This window comes from Cinclus cinclus, chromosome 12, assembly GCF_963662255.1.
Source record: "Cinclus cinclus chromosome 12, bCinCin1.1, whole genome shotgun sequence".
In the NCBI taxonomy this organism is placed as follows: domain Eukaryota; kingdom Metazoa; phylum Chordata; class Aves; order Passeriformes; family Cinclidae; genus Cinclus; species Cinclus cinclus.
In genome coordinates this window covers 16,365,006-16,388,960 of record NC_085057.1, presented here as the reverse complement: position 1 = coordinate 16,388,960, position 23,955 = coordinate 16,365,006, and the positions used below count along the sequence as shown (strand labels likewise).

Genomic DNA, 23,955 nt, shown 5'->3' with positions numbered 1-23,955 from the left:
CTTACATAATTGGGCCTCCAGACTGAAGGCAGTGAAGTGTTAAGACAGAGAAGCAATCCCATGCTGGGTTGTGACAAACAGAAAAACATAGACTTTGGCCAAGAACTTATCACTAATGTGAGATTTTAATTGAACCACGTCAAACCCAGGTTCACCATATAAGAAAGAGGTAAGAAAGCGTGTAGTGCAAAAGCTGGGAAAGAGAGGGAGGAAATTTCCTGAGTGCCTGGGCACACATTTGTGTGTAGATCAGAGCAAGAGCACTGGTGAGAGCACATGAACCACGTGTGTGAGGAGCAGAGTGCAGAGAAACACAAGGGGAGGCAGCGACCCATGAGCAATCGCTGTGAAAAGGGATGGGGGTGGGGAATTGTGCACAGTCCTTATTTTAGCTTCTGCTGTAAAAAATAAATAGACCTTTTAATCTGTGCTCTCCTTGAAGCCTTCTCTATTGACCATTCATTTCTTCTGTCCCTTCCCAGCTCTTTACCTCCTCTATACGGCTGATGAATATGCAAATGCATAGTCAGTTCTGTAATAGCCTATCCTTTCTAAAAACAAGCTATAAATTTGGATCCTGAGCAGCAGGCTCTAAAAAGCCTCTTATATGACATGGCTGGGGGAAGAGGCAAGACCCAAACACCACCACCAGCTCACCAGAGCTCTTTATAACACATGAATGCAAGAAGGAGGAGGGTCCTCCCCAGAGCTTTGCTAGCAGCCAGAGGGACAGCACCTTCTGCAGAGCCACACACCCAGAGCAGGGCCTGAGCTACTGCAGGGTTTGGGGAGCTGATGCCAGGTTCAGATCTGGGGAGCTGGTGGCAGGTTGGATTTGGGGAGCTCTCTGAGCTGGTGGGGCAGGGGACAGGTGTTGTGGCAGGGCTGGGTGGAGCCAAGTCCATCAGATGTTCCATACATCTCTACCTCTCCATGGAGCACAGGCCCTGCTGGGGGAATGCCTGCATACCAAACCTCATCCCTGGCAGACCCTTCCAGCTCCAGGTGACACAGAACCATGTCAAACACAAGCTGTCCTGCTCCACTGGGCTGCAGAAGGCAGTGGTTTGAGGCTCCAAACATCACAGGGCAGCTGTTTCCCAGCTCCCAAGGAGTCTCCTCCTTCCCCCTGTACAATGAACACAAATCCTCCTGTCCAATACTTGCATGCACTTACATGTCTGCCATTTTGAGGCCTTCCTCTGGCTCCTGCAAGGCTTTACAGCATTCCTGGGTGCTGTAGTGCAAAAGCAAGAACTGTTAGTCTGAGTTTAATAAGATGGTATTGTCCTGCCACACAGGACAGCAAGCTGAAGGTGCTGTGCCAGGTGCCTCAGTTCCAGTTTCTGATCTGCAGTAAATATTGGAACCCCACAGGAAGGAATCAGGCCCAGGTGTGTTTTCCAGGTGTTTTACAGAAAACTACCCAGCAAAAGACACATCTTTAAGCTCCAGACTGAACTGGCAAGCCAGGAGGCACCAGGTGGGAACTGAGAGCTCCTGCTCAAACCTCAGCGGAGGCAGAGAAAAAAAAGCTGGTTTGCAACAGTTTCAGTGGCACTGTCCCTGAGGCAGCCAGGACAGCACACTATACACTGCTTGCCTCTGGGAACATCCATCACCCTCATGGGACACAGAGATGGAATGGCAGCAATAATACACATACCTCCCTCAAAAAATTTAGCTAAAGGGACAGAAACTTGGAGCTGGCTCTAACTCCAACTGTTGCACCCAGAAGACATCACAGCCCTTCATTTGCAGTATTCATCTGCAGGTAGTGAATAATACTTACATAAGTCATTGGAGTAACATGGCAAAACATAAACATACAGGACATGCTATAATCACAGACACATGAAACATGAAATAGTTTAAAAATATAACTTTACAGAGATTGATATTGAAAACCAAAACCTTGTGATTTTATAAAATGTTCAAAGTTGGGCAGCCTTTGAATGTGCAACACTTTCCCTCTCCCCTTCGCTGTCACCTTCAACACAGAGGCATCCTGCAAAGCAATGCAAACTCTGCAACAACCCAACAAATCCAGGGATGACAGGAGGAAGGAATGTTAAAAACTGATTTTAATAAATCATGTGACAAAACCCTATGACCAGCTCACAATGGAGAATTGAGGTCTCATTCACCGCCCTGAAGATGGAAACTGGGCTCCCCACACGAGGTCCAAAGCCTCAAGCTGACCTTTGCTGTGTGTCACCCTCATCTGACAATTCAGATCCACTCTGGAGCCCTGTTTTCCTTTTTGTCTTTTTACATTCTTCCAAGCCTATTAACACACCAGTACTGTGTGCCTACCTCAAAGTGGTATTTTCCTGCATCACTGGAAGCACATCATTTTCATCCCAGACTCTGATAACACTTTCACAAATATTTGCTTCACCTAAACTAAAAATAAAGCCAAACCCCAAAATACAGTGAGATAAATATCTGATCACAAAATAAAACATACCAGCAAACCAAGGCCAGGTTCCCATGAAATAAAAAGAATTAAAATAGGAAAATAAACAATGGGTGGATGTAGTTAAAAGTAATCCTCCTTAAGTGGTGAAAATCTTTGGATCCTGAGACACCACCCAATCACCATAAATAAAGTAGAATCCTCCTCCCTCCTGACCCCAGGAAACAAACCAACCCAAACACCCCACAATTTGCTGTGATCAGCACATCTTAGGCACAGAATCTGGAGATAATTACCAGAAGGGATGCTGGCAGACACCAGGATCCATTCAGAGAACATGCATTTGCCACTTCTTCCCAAATTTCAGAAGTCTCCTAAAGCAATTCCATTGCATGTCCAGCTGCAAGCCCTGGAGGTTGTGGATCCAAGGGGAACAGCAATATTCTCTGCAGGACACATTCAACTACTTAAACCCTTTCTGAAACTCTTCGCATAAAAGAGCAGTTAAATTGAAAACATTACAAGAGAGGGGTCTGACAGTGGCAAAGATACAACACAGTGGCTACAGCTCAGAAAATTTACATGTTATCAAATGGGAATCCACGACAAACTCAGATCTTTGCATGAGACTACACAAAGACTTTATGGAAATGGAAATGTATGGATGCTTATGGATGCTTAACAAGAGTAACTGTTTACAGGTTAGGTGATATTCTGTAACTATAGGAGGTAAGTTTGGAAATACAGACTATTACCAATTCTACTGAACTACTAAAATACTCTTAGCAGAACACTTGGCACTTTTCTATTTCCTAGTTTTAAACAGCAGCAGAAGTTACTCTTGTAGATGGCTGTTAAAGCTTCAGTGCATTAGTATGCTGAGACTGTCTCCTGTTCTCTCCTCTTGTCCAACACAGTTAGAGCCAAACTAAGAACCTGTAACATTTCTGGCATTACTGTACCTTCCCTGGCAATACACAACAGAATCATGTCAGATCCATTAGTCTTCAAAAGCAAAGCCCTGATTCAAGTTATCAACACGTTACCACACTGTTCCCTCTTAGCAGGATATCATAGTCAGTGTCTCACTGCCTTTGTGGTGTGGACTGAGGTGATAATTTGATTTTAAATTGCTCTCTTTAACTTTTACCCTCCACCCACAGGTCCTTGGCTTCTGGCCTCACTGGTTGTTGCAGCCCAGGGCTGCAGAGGAGGCTCCTGCCTGCTTCTGCTTCTTGCGGCGCTTGTTCAGGAGGCGGTTGTTGGACGTCTTCAAGTCTTTGATTTTCACCTGATCATAGTCCACCCTCATGGTAGCCAGAGCACTGGTCATCTCCTCCTGAAAGCAAACAAGCAATGTGGTGAAGGCCCTGAGGCAGCAAGTGCACAGCCAGCCCACACTACAGCCTGGAGAGGAGGGACACAAGGAGCCCTGTCACCCCCTGCCAGTGAGAGCTGAGCCCTCTCTGTGCACTGCACAAAGATTCCTTCCACCAGGAAGGAACAAACATTTCCTTTCACCAGGGGTTCGGGCAGCAGGAATTGTTCACACAGCATTTCACACACGTGAGCACGCAGGACCACTCTGTGCTGGCCTAAATTCCACTGTGTCCCTGTGCCCAGCACTTCTCCCTGGCTGGCTCTGCACCCCCACTCAAAGATCTTTAAAAGTTATGTGCTTCAAATTCACACGTCTCCTTAGTCTGAATTAATGCTTAAGCACAGGAATATTTCAAACTTTTTAACAAGGTTATAAAAAAATTCTGTTTGCATTTGGTTCAGTAAAGGAAAAACAACTCAATATCATGGGTATGTTGGTAGCTCAAGGGAATACCTCTGGGACCTATACAAAAGCACAAGCATAAGAAATTCTCAGAAACATGGAAAATCAGACAGTTAAGTGAAAATATCTGCCTGATCTCTGACTCAGAAGGTAAATATTGCCTAGGTCCTACAAAATTTTACCATGACATAGCTCAACAGATGAGACCACCCATCAGTGATTTAAATAAAATCAATAATTGATAAAATACACTACAGGAATGTTGCCATTTTCAAAATTCCTGGAATTTGAAGTGCAGAAAATTCAGAATTAATTGTAAAAGCATGCCAACCTGTTAAAGGCCAGCAGGAAAGAGTTAAGGATTTCAGTGTACCCTACAATTTCACTTTGCAGGAAACACATTCAGCAGTCATTGGTATACACAGTAGGTGAGGTACCTGCTTAGATTAAGGAAAAGACAAATTTCTTTTCTCTCCTCTTCCCTCTATCCAATGTCATAACAAGACAAGACTTAGGTTATTCAGTGCTGTTGCACAATTCTACAGCACTGCTTTTGAAAACCACAATGCAGCTCAGCCCTCCCACCTGTTCCCCTACATTTCCATCACGTTCTTCACTGTAATGAAGTTCAAACTGCCCCAGCACTGTCCTTCTCCTTCCTGGGTACATGTAGTGGCTCAGCAGGAGCATCATCAATGCCTTTTACCAGAAACACCATCTTTGTTGACATCTGGTACAGCTGTAAGTCTGCCAGATGAAGCTCAAATAGCATTCCTTCTTTCTTTTAAACAGTTATCATACACACTACTGTTCTAACCAAGACTGTTTATGCCTCCCTTGTTTGACATGATTGTATTCAATATAACCACAGTATCTAAGGAAATGCACATCCTCAGAGAAGGCAGCACATTTCATCTCCTATCACACTTGACTTAAAGAAATCTGATTGGATTGACTCACTTTAACTTCATCCCAGTGGTCTTTATCCTCTTGCAGGACCCGTGCAGTGTGAAGAGGAGTTGGTGGCACTGACATTGATCTCTGAGAACAAAGAAAAATACCAAAAGAAGTTCTGAAAAACAATATTTGGGAAGTGATTTCTTGCTCTTCTCTGTGTATGAAGGGCATAAAACTTGATACAACATCCTCCAATGGCCCTCATTATTCCTGCTTCCAATCCACAAATGAATCCATGTGTGTAGGAGAAAAGGATTACATTCTCCACACAACATTTAAAGAACAAAAAGAGAGAAATCGGTGCTGAGGTTCTTTCACTCTACTCCCTTCCAGTCCAAACAGTTTATCTAACCAGTGCTGGATAAATTTTTATGCAGGTTTTAGATTTTAACTGTCATTTCACTATTCACTAGTCAAAGTCTTAAAGTGGTTAATTTGACCTTTATCTCCTAGGATTTGTTGTAGGAGACATTTTCTTGCACGTATGCATTAACTGAGATTACCACTTCATCAGGCCAAGTGAGCCCCAAAGAGGAAATGACACAATTCTTCTGAGCAAGGCACAGCTCAGAAGACAGTGCATCCACATGAAACTGAGATCTCTGCCCACCTGCCATGAAAGATAATTAGACACTTTACATTAGAATAAAGGACAATTTCTAAAGCATGAAGCACAGTTCCCTGACTAAACTCAGCAAGAATCATGGCAATTCTTGCCAGTCCATAACCCAAACTATAATTTAATTTGGATGCTCTATTTTCCTTATGCTTTCTACCCACACTTGCTGTTTGCTGCTGTGGCATCCTACAGCTGCATGTCAACAAAATCTAAGGAGATCCCTGTACATCCCTGTAAAACAAACCCTACACTGGAATCAGTGCTTATGTTCCCCTGAGCTCAGAGCAGCAGTGCAGCTGTCACAGAAGTGAAGCAGAAATTCCAACTCCTGCATCCTCTGGACAAGGACCCCAGATGTCCAGGGTACAGTTTTATCAAACACAGCTGGGATAAGAGAAATGGAAAACAAGCAGACTGGTTTCAGTGGTGTCCCTGTCCCTGTGGAAGGTGCTCTCCTTTCTGTTGTGAGCAGCTGCTTATTAAAAAAAAATCTTATATACAAGGAGCTAAATGAGTCTGTCCTCTACCTAAACTGACAATTTTTGCCTAGTTCACAGTAAAATACTTCTGCCATCCATCTAATTTTAAAAAACGAGGAGAAAGAAAAAAAAAAGAGACATAAGCACCCTCCTCCACCGCCTGTGCAACTCCCCAGACATGTTTCCACTTTGAGATTTAGGAAAAGGGAGAACAAAGACATTCACTGTATTGGTCTTTCCCTCTCCCTCCCTCTGCCCCCTGGGAGCAATAGGTTCAGCAGAAAAAAAGAAAAAAAACAACCTGCAGCTTTCTTCCAGGAAGGGTACTGGAGCAAGGCTCCAACTGGAGCAGGTGCAGCAGTCTGCAGACCTTGTCTCTAATCTCCTCCTCATTAATTGGCTCTGTGCATATTCCAAGTAACAAGTGTCGCTGTAGGTGGCAGTTCCTTAGCTTAGGCACTCACTTCATGAAATTCCTCACCTGCTGACTTCTGAAACACCTTCTTGGGGCTTCAGACACTCAAAGCTGGAGGTATTTATTCTGAGCAGTGATTACATTTTTATTTGGTTAAAAAAGACTCAGAAACATTGTCTGGGGTCTGTTCTAGAGTCTTTACAAACTCAGTTTCTCAGCTTTCTCCATTCAGAATGACAAAACCTTTCTGCTTCATCAGGATGTCCTACAGCTGCGTTTCACTTGATTCCAAGGCCTTTCAGATCCTACAGCAGGCATTGTAGGAACAGGGACTATCAGCCACTCCTCTGCTTCTGCCCCATCCTTTGAAGACCAGCACAGACACACCAGCACTATGGGAACAAAGGGAATTCTACAGCAGAACTGATTCTCTTTCTGGCTGATGATTTTTGGGCAGTGAGAATAAGACTGGTATTTTTTTAGACAAAATGTGAGAAGTATAACCTACTATTTTGAGGGACACCTACAAAGCAGAGATGGTATCATGAAACTCAGTCTTGTAACTTCTGGGATTTGTGTTCATATTTTAAGTAGTCCATACTGCATTAATAAAGTAATTTTTTCTTTTTTCCCCAAAAAATTTCTTTTAAGGAGAAGCAAATTCAACCAAGTCATAGAATGAAACCTGAACTGGGACCACTGTGTACCATCCTACCTGGCAATCTCTCATAGGGCAACAAGAGACCCTTGCTCCTCCCCCATGCATTTCCAAACTCTGTCAAGGATGAGAATTCCCCCTGAGCACAGGAGCATGTTCACCCTAACACAGCTATGCACAATGGTGCCTGGGACCACTAATAATAGCTCTTTAAATCCTGCACTGATGAAGTAAGCACATAGAGTTTATTTTTATATTTTTAAAGAGAGTAACACATGCATATGCTGCAGAATCAACAGAGACTGTCTGCTCACAGAATACAGAGACATCTTGGGCTGCTGCTTCCAAGGACATGACTGTGAGTGTCTTCCCTTGCGTGTCCTCTGCTAACACCAAGAATTGTGGTTTTATGGGCAGGTGACCCTGCGTGGAGGGCACAGGAGGTTAATTAAGGGATCAGCAGCAATAACAGCCCTCCTCTTGCTGTGCTGTGTGGAGCTACACCTAAGGTCTGCCTGTAAGAATCAATTCATGGTATAAAAAGAGATCTAAGACTCACATTAATCCAAGGGTGATTCATAAACTGAGAGATTGTCATCCTCTCTGTTGGGTCAGTCTTCAGTAAATGGCGAATGAGTTGTTTGGCTGAAAAACAGAAACCAACAGGGCATGGTGTAGTCTGGGACTGAATTCCCAAATAACTTTGGGAACACAAGGACCTGCTGAATAAACACAATTTTGCAGAACTGAAAACACTTCCTGATTGCTGTGACTGTGTTAAGAAGCCATGTGCAGTGAGGCAGCTTACTGTGTTTAAAGTGGTGAAACAGGAAAACATCCAAAACAAGAGGCAAGAAGGAAAGAAAAGGATTCCAGCTATGATCTCTACATCACAAAACCAGCTGCTCTGAGAGTAACAACTGGAGGCAAAAAGAAGCACATGAACAGAAAGCTGCTAAGCTGTCTGCCTCAAAGCTGGCAACAAGCTGGGCATTATGGGCTGAATGAATACATAAGCTGATGTTTTGAGAAATGGTGGAAGGCAACAACTAGCACAGGGTGTGGAAAAAAGGGACAACAAACTCTGACAACTGAGAGGCCACCAAAAAGATAAAAAAAGTCAAATAAACGGATTGCACAAGCAGGCTTTGCACCACTGTCTGTGAACATGGGATCTGCCAAAACAAGAGCAATAATAACTGAGATATGAGATGTGAGAATCTAGACAAGAGTTCCATCAATGTGGGTGGACAGACTGGAAATCCTGCCTCCAAAGGAAGTTATTTAGAAGGACTCACACAAAAAGCAGGGGAAAAAAGCAGCAACCTGCTGAAGGTGCCTCATCAGCCTAAAGAACACCCACAGATGAGATGATCTTAATAGGATCAAAGGTAGAGGGCCCCTATCACCATCCACACAAGCATACAGAAACCTTACACACAGTCCAAGTGCATGTTCTCTCACCAAGCTCCTCTAGCCTGCTTTTAACTGCTGGAAAACTAACAAGACCCAAACCAGAGAAAATACTTAGCCAGAAACCCATGACCAAAACATCTCCCCCAACAATGTTCAGCAGGCTGTGCTGCACACACAGCCACAAGATCCAGCGAGAGGTGAAGATGCCACAGAGCACAGCAGGGTCCAAGGATCATTTGTTACTGGTAAACAGCAGACAAAACCAGGATCACAGCAATATAAAGGGCTTGTAAGGAAAACAGATAAGCCCAGACATTGCTGACTCTTCTCTTTAATATGACAGGCAGGTGAGACTTCCAGCTTATGAGACTGTCAGGGTAAGAGGGAATCAAAAATACCCACTTTCAGGAAACTGATTTGAACCCATCAGCTTTGGTCAATGACTTATACAAAATAAATTGTTGACCCTGATTTAAGTGGTGGCAAGAAAATTCCCACATCAAAAAAAGCCAGCATGAAAACTTGCCATCCCTGCTGGCTGGATTACCACAGAAGGCAAAGACTGAGTAAGTTCTTAAGACAGTTTGCCTTTCTTCCAGCTCAGCTTGCATTGGAGCTCTCCTGGCTGTCTCCTTTCTCAGGATTAGAGACTTCTGTTTCCAGAGGGTTTAATATCAGCATTCACTAGCATTAGCTGGATTTTGAAAGAAGGTTTTCAGTAGTCATTTACTTTTTGTAGTACTGAGGTTGCTGGCTGGTATCTGAGCTCCCAGTCGTTCTCTGCAGCACCTTACAAAAATTGATTTAAATTGTAGAAGAATGGGAAACAAAAGCTCAGACAGATTTTTAGAAATAGTCTCTTTGTAAGCACTGCAGCACTGCACACAACCAGGCTCACACTCCTCAGCCCACTCTGACACTTTTTTACCTTCCTCTGACACTTCAGCCCACTCTGGATTGGGAAATCCATATTGCCCCATCCGAATTCTTCTCTTCATCCCAGGAGAAATGGCTTGACCGGTGTTTGAGTAGAATGGAGGGAACCCACACAGACTGTAAGAGTGGACAAAACAATCTTCATAACTAGGAAAGTCCTATCACCTCTAAAAAAGTTTTATTCAAGCTTATATTCTACTGCAGGCTCCACCATCCCAGTGTACAATTACTTGTGAGTGCAGATTTAATAAGTTGTGTTCTCTTTCTGTTCGCCAAGTTCCTTCCCAAATACTTACAGAATATAAGTGATGACACCCAATGACCACATGTCACATGATTTGTCATACTTCTCAGGACCAAGGACTTCTGGGGCTGGGAAAGATTAAAACCACAAGTAAACAGAGTACCAGGTACTTCTCTTCATCACCTTGTAAGTAGCAGCACACTTCAGCAACAGGTATCAGAGGCAGCAAAAAAAATGCAACTCACTGCAGGAACTGGGTAGCACTTTTGATTGACAAATTCCTAAAGGCATCTAAAGTAGCTTTAAAAAAGGAGGAACAGAGCTGGAAAAATGCCCTACTCCTCACCTTGGTGTCTCTCTGCTCAAGGGAGCACTAAGATTACCAAAAAGCAGAAGGAGCTACAGCTAAATGTGTACAGGGAGACACTGCACTGAAAGAGGCAGGAGCATATGTTCCAGCAATCAGAATAGAAAGGCCCTACTGGAGCTGTGATAAAACTTTGAATGATACCTGGATGGTATGTTTAGCTCCAGCAGCTACAGGGCACTGTATTTTTCTTTGGCCTCCAGAGCATTATATTTTTTCCACTAAGCAACAAAATCGGACAGAGATACATTTAGAGGGGATTTTTCTTTTGTCCCCTGGGGCAGGTAAACTGGCAGGGAGCTTGATTTTGTAAGGAAAATTATTCTTTAAACATATGAGCAATCATGCTGGTTTATAAAAAGGTGTTGAGAAGAGAAATGTCAGCTTGTTTATACACAAATAAAGGCATAAAAACATACGTGTGTAAACTCCTTAACATTTTATCACTAAACCCATCTTACAGAAATACAGAAGAAGGCACCAGAAAAAGAGAATGGCTAATGTGATTATCTGCTCCCAGGGAATAAGTCTCTTTCAATATAGAGAACTATACAAACTTTAATCAGAGAAGCAATTTTTTGAGCAAATTAAGTCCTTTATCCAGCAAAGAAATTCCAAACATGGACTGCCCCAGTCAAACCATATGATGAATGACTATTAACTCAAGACTAAAATGAGTGCATAAAGGACAGTCTGCTGTGGCATTCATTACACAGTGCTTCAACTTGGGACAAAATGAAGGAAAAATTCTGCTGCAGTTAAGTCATATTGGTTCTTTATTACTAATTCCTCGATTTGCCAGCTTAAATAAGTTTTACAGCTGAGGCAATACTCTTCTCTCTTATTGCATTAATTTAAACTATGGAAAGTTTTGCACAGAAACACCCAAATATCACAAAGCTCAATTCAAATCATGGCTTTTATTGCATCATTCAGAGGAAACATCAGGATTACTTCAAGTGTAATCAGAAGGGATTCCCTCTCTCTCCTTGTATATCCTCATCTGTATCTCCTGTGAAGGCTGTTTCCTCTGCCACCAAGGCAGAAATCAGGAGCACTGGATTCCACTGGAACCAGACTAGGTTTGGATTAGATCCCAGTTTAAATCCCAGAGGCCAGCACTTCACATTACAATAGAAAATCTCCCACCCAATGTAAGGGAAGGAATGACTGAAACCCAGAAGAAATGTGCCTTGGATAACTCACCCACATAGTAAGGAGTGTAACAGGGGGTCTGCAGAGCGTTCACAGTGGTTTCTTTGGCAAAGCCGAAGTCTGTGAGTTTGAGCACGGTCTCTTTGTCTTTAGATGTGTAAAGCAGGTTCTCAGGCTGGAAGGCCACCAAAAGAGGATAAACAGGACAATGAGGAGATGTCTCTAATGAACTGACAGGTCAAACTCATCACCAGCATTTAGGTCTTCTTACTTCTACCACAACCTCACCAAACACACAGAAAGTTCCCTCCCAACGTGCAGTACTTTTTCTCAGACTAAGCATCCTTCTTAGCAAGCTATCTGGGAGAGCAAAGCAAAAGACCCTGTCCAATAGGCATCCAATAGGCTTCCTGAACCTCTCCCAGCTCCCTGAACTTCCTGGGACTGAACTGTGTGATGACTGATCTGATCCCAAAGGGGCAGGACAAGGGAAATCCTCAGCCAAAGCACCCATGAGCAACTGACACAGCTCCATCAAAATTAACTGATACAGACACAGTCCCTTTGCTGCTCCCCTCTCTGTCTCCTGAACCCTGAGTTAATTCCACACTTGCTCCACACTCCATACAGGGAGAAGTGGCAGAGAGGGTAATACAAGCTCTTGTGCCCAAGAAGAGGGACAACAGGGCATTTCCATTATCTGCAATTAGTTCAACTGGTTTCCCAGTTTACCCCCTGGTGACACCACGATGTGTCAGTTCTCCCTCCAGCTAAAGACACAAACGTCTGCAGTAAATCCACCAGCTCAGAGCTGTGGAACTGACCTGATGCCTCAGTCTGTCACTACAAGCCCTGCTCTCCAGCACATTCCACCCCTCACTGTGTCCCTGCACTGGAAATGCTGGGGTGCAGCAAGCTTGGCTTTGCTTGTGCTGTGCACTTCAGAGCATGAATACAAAATACAACCCTACAAACTTTGTCAAACCCCCACGACGAGATTGGGGTTCAAACTTTACCTCATTAAACACAGGCATAACTGAGATCTCCCTATTTTCCCAAATATTCACATATTTCTTGAAGTGGGTTAGATGCACGAAATTTATATTATTCCTCCCAGAAGTTTCCCCTTTTTCTGAAAGGGGTTTTGCTGTTTGGGGTATCTGTGGTTGGTTTTTTGGGGGGTTTTTTTGGCAGGTTTTTTTGGTTTTTTGGGTTTTTTTTTTAAATACAAGTATGATGCTGAAAGCAACTAATAGCTGGCAAAGACTATACAGAAAGGCATCTGTAAGTTATAGGTTCACTTGAAGCAGTGCTATTTTCTTGCTAATTAATGGATTGCAAGTGGGCAGTACCTCTTTAACTAAGCATCTGACTATCATGAGATTTTTCTGCATTCTGTACACAACTGGAAGGCATTAGCACACATGAATATTCTAACCTTGGACTAGTTGCAAACTAGTGAGCAAATCCTTTCTCATACTGGCAGAGGAACAGGGACACTTTGACCATGTGACTGCACTCCCAGTTCTGTTCAAATCAGCCCAGGTTTTTCCTGCCATAAGTTCTATTCCCCAGCCCACACACCTTGGGGACTCACCTTGACGTCTCTGTGTGCAATGTTCATGGAGTGCAGGTACTGGATGGCTGTCCCAATGTCCCTCATTATTTCAGAGGCCTCTATAAATACAATTTTACAGAAAGGTCACATTAACATTCCCACTATAACTCAGGGACATGCTTGGGAATGCTTATGGCTTACAAACAGCTTGCTGGAACACGGGGCAAGCGTCAAGTCTAGAGAAACCCTAAAATTAGCCCTAACAGCTGTGTTTTGGGTTTGCAGGCACCGAGCCCCCGACTGCCCTGCTGCTCAGTCTCCTCCTGAGCAGGCACTGCAGCCCAACAGCTCAGACTCCTCAGGAGCCTGAAATCTGTGCCTTCATTTGCTCACCAAAATAGCAGCCAGAGCAGAGCAGGTACACAAGCAGCAACTGTTAAGAAAGGAGCACCAACCAGAATTTATCTCTAATTGTCCAGGACATGTCCTTGGTTGTTTGAGACAGAAATTTAACTTTCACCTTCTAGTTTAGGGGTAGGAGGATGATCTATCAGATTTTCTTAAAATAGAGCAACATAACAATGTAGTAATTTTAGCATAGGTCACATCTTAATTTCTCGTTGTCTTTAGAAGCTTTTCATCAGGAGGAAAAAAAAAATCAACAGTTCTATTCTGCAAAGCCCAAACTGCCACCTTTGAAATAATAAGTTTCAAAAGTTTAACAAGCCCCAGTTGGAAATTCTAGTGGTGGAGCTGCCTTGCAATAGCAATACTCTGGGAATCTGGGAAGGTTCAGTTACACAGGGAGGGGGTTTCAGGGCAGGGAGGAATGACATTCCCATGTGAGCACTACATCACATCTCCATTGACAGGGAACAATAGAAACTTCAACCTGATCCTCTGGTTCTGCACAGGCAGAACTTGTAATGCAATCTGGCATCCTTTCTCATGTGGCTTGAGATTGAAACTCTACAATCTCAGGCAAGGACAATCAGAATGCAGAAACACTCCTGTTCTGTGGTGAAAACCTTGCACAGCCTCCTCCTTCCTGGTCCTAATGGGAAGCTGTGGCTATAGAAACAGGGAGGATTCCACCTCATTTACCTCAGGAAAGAATGAAGATGGTTCTTTTTTTAACCAGGTGATTTCTGAGTAAGTATTTATAATGTTATACAATGCTATATATATAACATAGGAAAATAATGTTTTTAGTAAAGTGCACTGGCTAATGTTCATGGAACCAGTTTTCTCCCATGAATTCTTATTTTAGAGAAGAACAAATAAAGTTTCTAAAAATGCTCATTTTCTCTGCACAAGTCTCTTATAGGACTAAAAAGGATTAATCCCAGGGTAGGAAACACAGAAGAAAACAGACTGGCCTCTACATGAGACCTGTAAAATAATTCACAGTAATTTATAAGACTGGGTGTGCATTTTTCTGCTTCTAATCATTTTTTTCAGGCCAACAGTTACAAGCACTATCAACTATCTGAGCAGAAACAAGCTCTTGTCTGCTGTGAGGGGCCAAGAAAAACCATGGTCAAGCAGACCTGTGGTTCTCTGTCAAGAATAAGTAGCAAAGACAATAAAAATGGCAAGACTAGTCTGGTGCAAGCTCTGTCCCTGACTGTGGCAGGGCTTTACACTTGCTCAGTCCCCCCTACAGACAGGCAGGTTTGTTTGCAGTGTGGTTAATAACACTTCCTTTCAAGCAGTGCTTTAAAACCCTTGAACAGGAGATGTTTCATCAGATGTGATTTGCTCATTATACTCATGACCCAACAGTGTGCAGTGATGCTGCTTGAGGGACAGCCAGAGAGAGATCACAGCAGGAGCTGCACTGATCATGGCAGAGGTGGTCTGGCACAAGACCAGGGATCAGAGGAACAGATGCTCTCATGGTACAGAAATGAAAAAGCTGAGCAGATTTGTAGAAAGATTTTTCTCTAAACCTTCCACATTTTACCTGAACTTGGTCAATTCTCATAATTCCTGGTTTTCAGGAACTTTTCAAAATCACACATAACACACAGTGGGATAAATAACAATAATAACAACAACTACCACCACCATAAATAAAATCAAAGAAAAATTCCTAAAAGGAAATGGGGGACAGAGAAATGGAGAAAAAAGAAAAATCTTTTGCAAACTTTAAAATTAAACTTGTGATATTTTACCTCTCTCAGTGAAAGCTTGGTCTCCTCTCTCCTGGATCCTGCTAAACAGCTCTCCTCCCTCCATACTGAAAGAAAGAACACAAAACCCCCCACCTTACATTAGCAGAAAGGACAAAATTAACACCTGACTGTAAATCCATATAATGTCATGGAACCACAGCAGGAACAGGTAAAGATTACAGCTTGCCTCCCATGCCAGCAGTTCCTAAACATCACACTCACTTGCATCAATGCAAAAAAGCCATTCTGGTATGGCATAAATAGAAAATAAAATAAGACCAGAGAGTTTTGATGCTTTCAGTTTAATGTACCCTGTCACAGGGAACACGACACACAAAGATGGGAAGTCAGATATGCCAGCACTGGGAGGTTGACAATAATCTTGTTTCAGGAGAGGAAGAAAAAGAAAGAAGCAAATACACCTAAAAGAATTATTAATTTGCCCTCAGTAAAAAGGACAATAACTGTGGTATTGGAGACCAGGGAGAGAATAGGGAAAGTCAGAGTCAAAATAGTTATGACAAGACAGATCACATTGGATCATTGGATTTACATCTGAAGCTGGAAGCTGATCACAACCAAAGCAGATGGTAGACATCTTTCAAAGGTGTATTAGTCAGTCAGTGCTTTAATGAGGACAACTGCTACAGAGCACAATGAAAATCTATTTTCTGGTAAAGGTTCCTCATACTTCCAGCACACAGGATGGCTGGAGCAGCTGCACATTTCCTTACCAGTTCCATAAAGGGAATGAGAGATTTCCTGCGCAAACCAAAACTGTGCTGCTGAGAAATCCCCCAACTGCCACCTGAGCCAAAGCATTCTCCTACTCCCTCCATCCCACCATAGGCAGTCCCTGGTGAGGGGCTGCTGCTGGTCCATACCATTCCATGACAATGAGCAGGCATCTCTTTCCATGATGGATATTCTCATACACATCCAGGACATGGACAATGTAAGGGCACCCTGAGGCTCGCCAGTGATACTCGACTTCCTGACGGGCTTTGGGGTTGTCATACAGGAGCTGTGGAGAAAGAGCAGGGAGCAAAGTCAGCGAGGCACCACCACCCTGCTACCAACTGGCACCAACGTGCACTGGGGCTCAAAGATGAGCTCCAGATGAGAAAACCTTTTCCAGCCAAAGGAGGAGAATCCATCACAATATTTTCACCTTCTCTGGGCTGCCCTGAGGAATACATAGACAACTGGTCCCTTGGAACTGGAAGGGCCTTGAATGACAGTAAGGAGGGATTTTGAATCTGAGATGGAGACAGGTCTATTTTACCCACTTCTGGATGGGAAACAGCAAATTTTTCTCAGGCGTTTAAATGCAAATTCTGTTTTCTTTATTGACTTCAGTACAGACAATTTACATCACTGGGAAAAAGAATCTTACACCTCTTTGCTGCTTCAGCATCCCTTTCAGCAGAGCAGACACAGTAACGAGGCAGGAAAGGTCTGCAGCCCTTCATACAACGCTGGGGAAGTGCTCAGGAACAACTGGAAAGAGGGCAAATGCTTCTCTCCCAGGCCGGGAGCAGGAAAAGTGACAACTACTCCTCTTTACACATTTTTGTTTTTCTGTGAAGCACAGGAAGGCTGCAGGAGGGGACAAGTAGACTCAGGAGGGCAGCTGGCTCTGTAGCTGAACGTGCAGAGTCCCACACCGTGCCCACCCCGGGCCCCTCAGCCAGGTTCCAAAGCTCCTGCACAGCACCAGCACAGCAAGGGGCTGGAGGAGCTTTCTGGCCAAGTTCATTGCCCCCAGAGCCAGCCTCCTTGTGCAGGGCTGTCATTGTGCACCCAGAGCACAGCCTTCTGAGACCCCTGTCCGCCTCTTCCTTCCTGCTCCAGCCTGGCTACGGCCTCATTTCCAACACAAATAACTTCCTAAACAAAGAGATGGCTCCCATTTGGACAAAGAGCCCACTACTGAGTCCAAGTGTGGTTGCTTTGCTTCTTTCAGCCCTCAGCCCATTCAGCAGCCTTTCCTTCACAGCCACTGTGTTCCAGCTCACTAGGACTGTCCATCAGGATTTTCCCCTCTGCCCTTCTGAGTTTGGGCTGTTGCCTAGAGGTCTCTTCAAAAGTTCATTAAATTACGTATGCCACAATAAAGCCAAACACTCTCAAGACTATCCAGGCCTTACAGTGTTAATTGCTGGGATATTACTGGATTAATGCCACTTCTGAGCAGGACACTTCCAAAAGCTTCTCTATCCTGTGCTCCTGATCACACGTTCCCATTCTCTATACTAATGTAACTGCACTATCATCTGTGTCCACTGTGCTTGCACAGTGCACAGACATGCTGCTTTTCAGGTTTGTACCAAGTGCTTATGAAAATTGTTTCAGAGAATTGAATTCTTACTCTCTGAAGAGCTTTAACAGGGCATTTTGATGCACACAAGGATGCTGCAGTTTCTTTTCTCCACCCTTCAGTGGAGAAAAGAGTAAATTTACAGTAAGTTTTGTACACTTCTTCGTGCCAAGATTGAATGTACTCATGTCAGGATGACACCTGGAGGAGCAGAGAAAGGAAAATTCAAAAATAAAGAGCAGATACACATACCAAGTAACATCTGATATACCAACCAACTGTTAACCTTTGGATTTCTCCTTCTGAACTTCAAAAAGAAATTAAATTTTCTCTTTATGACTAAAACTGGAAGGCAGAGCTGTACCTTTTCAGACATTTTAGAGACACAGGCACTTGTAAAATGAAAGCCATGTAGGTTTGAAAGCACCAATTTCTGCAAAATTTAGATGATGATTTAGAAACACAGTCTAAAATTTTAGACTTGTGATCAAATATCACAAACTTGCGAAGAACCCAAATGGGTATTCTGCCATCTTCCTGAGCCCAAAGAGCAACTGTGATTCTATTGCTGCAACAGCTTTGAACCACGTTCCCTGATATTGTACAAAAGTGCAGAGGCAGTTGTGAACAAACCCAGAATTTCAGATCAGTTTTCCAGTGCTGCTGGATTGAGGGAAGAGCAGCTTTGGGAATAGGAGCCCCCAGTCACTGCTCTAAAGGGGTTCAGCAGAGTCACAGCATGTCATGATAAGCTGGGGGCAGGATCATGAACCAGCCCAATTTCAAAAGCACACAAAGCCCAAGAGAAATACCGCATCTCCCAATTTTTCATGAGACCAGATGACACAAAGCACAGCACCCTTTGCACTACTCCACGAGTGTGTGGTCAGACAACACAGTTTACACCAGAAGCTGCTCAGTAGAAAACTGGAGGTTTGCTGGAGCTCAGCATCACCAAACCACTGCCTAAAAGCAGCAGATGAAACAGGGAGGTCACGAAAACGGGTGACGGATGGAAGGTAAGAGAGAACAGGATGTGATTCCCAAAACTGTCTCAATATCTGAAAAAGCTGAGAGGGAAAGGAGCAGCATAGTGGGAGTGCTGAGCCTGTTCCTGAGGAACAACAGGGCAGATGCCAGCAGACACTCCAGGATGTGCTGCCAGCTCAGGGCCTTGGCTGTGCAGGGAGGCCTGAACACTTATTCTGGGGCATTGACCTGACTTGGGCTGGGGAACACCTGCCAAACAAATTCTAAACTGCAGTTTGGAAGGCTTGCTTGGCTCTGTGGAATTTCCTCCTGTGGAGAATTTCTTGATAGAAAGGGAAAAAAAAAAAAAGAAGAAAAAAAGTGAGACACAGTATCTTCTAATAGCTTTTCCATTGATTCAGGGCGGTGTAACAACAAAGGACAGCAGAACTCTCATGCCTTAATGGTCTGATCTATACAGGAAATAACCTCAGGGCTCCAGGGAGTGGCAAGTGATCTTCTGGACTCTGAAACTGTAGCAACTGAGAAGGAAGATATCCATGGGCATGGGTAGTGAACAGGCTGAGGACAGGAAACAACCACTTTTCAGTGACTTTCTCTTTAATATGCACTGCCAGATTACACAGATTCCTGTCAGACCTCCTATCTGCTCCCCACATAGGACATTAAGACTCCACTATGCTTTTTTATTTATTTTAAACTACAGCAGTTCTTCCTAGCTCCAAACAGGTGCTGTGCTTGGATCAGAGTTGTTACAGGCTCAATTCTCATCTACTCCATGTGCTGCAATGAAGCAGCACCTGACACTGCAACCACGTCTTCCTTATATGCACCAGCTCCAGAATCTCAACTCCCCTTCACAAGACAATCAATTTTATAACCTCTGCTATCTTCCTCACAGAAAGGCTTCCCATTATTAGAACAGAAATGGAACCTGCAGAAATTTTCAGTCCTAAGGATCCTCAGCACGTAATATTGACTAAGCTAGATACTTGTATCTAGCTTATTTATGTTTCTAGCTGGGAAATAAAAGGTCTAAGGGGCTAAATGTAAAGGCTTTTTGCTTGCTTTCCTCCTTATGTGTGGCTGTTACAAAAATGCTGAATCCTACAAATAAGTCTTGGGAACTAAACTCACGCTGATGCACAGAACCCGACACCATTTGCAGCAGAGCAGTTCTTCCAGTCACTCTTTATTCAAGAGGAGTAGATGGAAAAAAGATGCTTGGATAATGTCTCTTTCATCCCCTTCCTCCCCTATGCTACTAAAAGAAAAGGGGGCAAAAAAAAGAAAAAAGGAAAGAAAAAAGAGCTATCAGTATGGCTTTGGATATTTTGTCTTTTATTACATCCTGATTATTTCCAATATATCTTTTAATTCAATGTTAACAATCTTTATCTGTTTCCAGGTCTCTTCAGAAAGGATAAAGCCATCCTTTGTGTTAGAACTCTCAAGGAATTGAAATGATCAAGGTTTCTTTCCTTCCTCATGCATCAGCAGTGCCCATCAGTGGAGCTGCAGCATGAACCATGTGTGCACCTGCAATGGCAGTCCAGTGAGTGGGGGATCCAATCCTGCAAATCTCCAAGAAAGCACCCATTTTCTTCTTTAAAATGAAAACAATACAACACATTTCTCCTTGAATTATTTAGTACTGAAGCATCAGTCTACAGCTAAGGGCTAAAACCAGGGCAGGCACAGGCAGAGGGTCATCTGTAAACCTTTCACTTTGCTGCTGTTATTTCAAATCCAGCTTAGGCTGTTGGAAATGAAACCTGCTTGGAGGCTTCATTGAAACAAACTGTCATCCCAATTCCTGCAGAGCTGTCCAAGCTGCCACCACAGCTGGCATTATTCCCTGGCCTCTCCATGGGGGCTCAGCCAGCCAGTCCCAGAGGTGGGCTTCTCCAAGCTGACAACAGAAACAACAGTCGAGCAGCACAGTTTTCCATCACTCCTGCCCGTGGTATCGAATCCTCTGCCTCACCCTACTGAGTGTCAGGGTTGTACTGCCTGCACTGAAGAACCCTGCTCTAGCCAGTTCTTCCCTCCACTCTTCCAGTCTCCACTCAGCTAGTCCTGGAAGCAGCAAAAGCTGCAGCAGATCTCTGCTGGGACCTTGCCAGCACAAGTGGAAGTGAAAAGGGCTCAGGGAGGACTCTCTGCACACGGGGTCAGAGCCACACTGAAAGCAGCACTGACACACACAACTTCAAATTCCTTACACAGATGTTTTGAAGGGAAAACAGGGAAAAAAGCTAGAACGGACAAAGATAAAAAGAACAGGTTAATGTCACATAGGATGGGTTGAACACATACAAAGGACCCCAGCCAATTCATTGAACCCTAAGTGCAGGTGTATCATTGGCCAGGGAAATGGGTGTGGTAAGGCCCCAACCACTCCCATGTTGTATCTGGGAGATTCAAACCCTCTGTATAGAGGGGTCTGGGAACAATAAAAGAGCTTTTGTCATATGGATCTGTGAGAGTACTGTCATCTCTGTCTTCAACCACGAGCAACTAATGAAATAGGTTAACAGTTTGCCTTTTTTTTCCTAAGAGTTTGAGCACATACAGCAAGTCTGCTGAAGGACTTAGCTCACTCCTGCTTCTCCATCCCTAGAGAGCACACACCACATAAATATTATTTTGCTCCAAGCCTCTCTCCTGCAGTGAATGAACCAGGCCTCTCAAAAACAACTTTGGTGTGGTTTCTGAATTTTATTTATTGTAGCAGTACTTGAATCACCACCAGGCACTAGCTATGACTCTACAACCTGAGGTAAATAAATGAGACATAGCACTATTAATGCTCTAAGTACACATGCAACTAGCCATTCACTCTGCAAAGGTCAGCTGTCTTTGCTCATAAATGTTAGTGGAGACACAGGGAATGCAACTCAAATGGCAAAGCTGGGGCCCAGGATACATTTCAAAGGTATCCCCTTGCACACGTGAGGCTGACATAAAAGGAAGCACAAAAATGAGCCAAAATGCCCACAAAGAAAAGTGACTTTCCTGATTCTCTGATAATCTCACATGAATGTATTTGAACTTCAGCCAACATATGCAACTGTACATATAATACCATGGGGTATATAGAGAATTAAATAAAAAACATGCTATGTGTTTTGCTAGAACCATAATATTACTTTGTATTTTAATACTGTGCTTGTTCTGTGTAGATGGAAAAAATATTCCTACTGGCACTATAAGATTTCAGCTATTCTCAGTTGTGACAGGCTACAAACCAGCTGCATGTGGCTTCTGTTGTATTTAAAACACTGCAAATGGATTTTAGAAGAAAAATAAATCACCAACAGCTACTAACATGCTGCTACCAGACAGGAACATCCTCAAACACTTGTTTATACAAGAAGAAATATATATATATATATATATATATATATACTAGAAATCAACTCCTCTCTCTGCCTTCTTCTGATGACAATTTCTACCACAAAATGCTGTTTAGCCAGCACTGACAACTTCCTTCAACACCTGCAGTCAATATTCAGCAGCTGGGGAGACCTGCTGTAAAGCCCTTTCCAAAAACCAGACACAATAACCTGTGATTAAAATAAAACAATCTCTAGCTCTGCCACTATTTTCACTCTTCTTAAATTCCCAAATTAAGGAAATCTAAAATCCCAGCTGAAAATTAAGACATTTGTTACCTTATAATTTCACTCAAGTGTCAAATACAAGGTTTGCCTTTGAAAGGGGAAAGTAAAAAAGAGAAAAAAAGAGAAAGAAAATCAATCAACCCCCTCTTCAACACAAACTTCACTCCTGCCAGCCATGAGTTCATAAATTCTGATAAAAAGGAGTCAGGTGATTTGGCATCAATAATTTATATTGGGTCCTTGGCTGAGCAAAATGAATGGACCTTGCTTGTGAAACTTGAAACCTTGCTTTGTAAGAAAATTCCAGCAGTACCAAATACTGTGGCACTTCCTCACATCTTCAGCCAATCAAACCTTCCCTCTGCCATGACTTTAGCTATTCATAGAACACTAAAGTAAATTCAAGACTACAGTCTTGATCTTTCAGATGTCTAAGATCTTTATGCCTTGAATCAAAGCAAATAAAGGATCACTTAAAACTTTAAGATGTACCCTACAGCAAACAGTTTTGACACCTGCCAAAATGAAATCTCCCACAATGAGGACACTTCCAGCCTGTCCAGGACTCTCAGTTGTCCTGGGGCCAGTCTGAGACTGAGACACAGATTTCCACAAGAACTATGGCCATCAAAAAAACCTCTTTGTATTTTCTGAAGTGCCAGTTTTTGCTGTATTTTTGTCTTACACCTCTGTTTTTCTTTAAAAAAAAAAACCCCAAAACTCCTCTACAGCATACCTAACTAGTAGTAACATTCTACACACGGTTTCCACAGAAAGAAGGGGAAAGAGTAAAGATAGATGTTATTCCAAGTGCTCTAATTTCAGTTCTAACTGCCATGAAAATCACCTGTTCTGCTGTGTGGGACAGCAGGGCAGTGATACCAACAGTAGTAAGCCACGGCACAGCTTTGCTGGAGCAGGATGTGGCAGAAGGTACTGAGAAGATCTAAGTCTGATGTTCTCTTTCCTGGCCTTCACACTAATCAGCAGTATGAAATTTAACACAGATGTGATAATACTGAACAAGGTAGAAGCAGAAATTAGGAACATGCTTAATCTCATTAACCACAGATAACAGTAGCTCTGAGGGAAACCTGAGCTATCCCCCAGCCTTTCTCTGTATTTTTTGCATGTGTGACTGCAGTCATGAAGATTAAATCGCTCAAGAACTCCCAGGAAGGCTTTGACAGAGGCTCTTTGGGTTGCCTGCTGGATTGCTGCTGTGGCCATTTGCCATGTGTCTGTCTTTTCACCCTTCTCTGCACACCAGCCCCATTTTGGGACAGTTGACACCTTAATGAGCTCCCCCCCCATACCTGCAGCTCTGTTCTCCTCCACGGCCCCACCATTTGGCAGAGAAATTAAAAAGAAGATACTGTCCTGTCATACCACTGCCCACACACCTAAACTCCCTTTTAGCTGACTTCCCACCCCCTTCCACATGAATTTCAGGTTGCCATCCATGCATGCAAAGCTTGGCAATGTGCCACCCCAGAGCCTCTGCTCTTTCTCAGACAGAGCAGTTCTTCCTTGACATCTCCTTCCTCTACACCCACGTTTGTGCATTCTGTCGCATGACCAAGCAGTGTCTCTGTCCTGCTGCTCTGCCTGTCTCAAGTATTCCTAAATCATCCAAAGAGCCCAGAAATAAACAAAAAACTCACAAATCTTCCTTCTCCTATTCCATGGGGCTTATCTACTCTGTTTAAGCATTACCTCAAGAGGAGACTAGCTAAATCCCTAACATCAGTGGCACTGACAGCAATTCCACCTCAAGTCTCTTGCAGCAGAGACACTGAGATTTGACCCAGTTCTTGGGAATCTCACTGGAGCCAC

At 43.4% G+C, this 23,955-nt stretch overlaps 1 protein-coding gene across 2 annotated transcripts in view; it reads right to left on the bottom strand.

The window, feature by feature from the left end:
• Positions 1-2,968: 2,968 nt before the first annotated feature.
• MAPKAPK3 (MAPK activated protein kinase 3) overlaps positions 2,969-23,955 on the bottom strand; it is a 45,028-nt gene continuing 24,041 nt past the window's right edge. Inside the window, exons 2-10 of one of the 2 annotated variants that reach the window (XM_062500573.1) lie at positions 16,068-16,207; positions 15,184-15,248; positions 13,046-13,125; positions 11,500-11,623; positions 9,979-10,054; positions 9,675-9,799; positions 7,890-7,975; positions 5,163-5,243; positions 2,969-3,758 (exon numbers count right to left, since the gene is read on the bottom strand). In XM_062500573.1, coding sequence (XP_062356557.1) covers positions 3,600-3,758; positions 5,163-5,243; positions 7,890-7,975; positions 9,675-9,799; positions 9,979-10,054; positions 11,500-11,623; positions 13,046-13,125; positions 15,184-15,248; positions 16,068-16,207 — 936 coding nt within the window. In that variant the 3' untranslated portion in view covers positions 2,969-3,599. Of the gene's footprint in view, positions 3,759-4,576; positions 4,640-5,162; positions 5,244-7,889; positions 7,976-9,674; positions 9,800-9,978; positions 10,055-11,499; positions 11,624-13,045; positions 13,126-15,183; positions 15,249-16,067; positions 16,208-23,955 lie in introns of those variants that run through there. The other variant, XM_062500574.1, reaches the window with a different exon arrangement.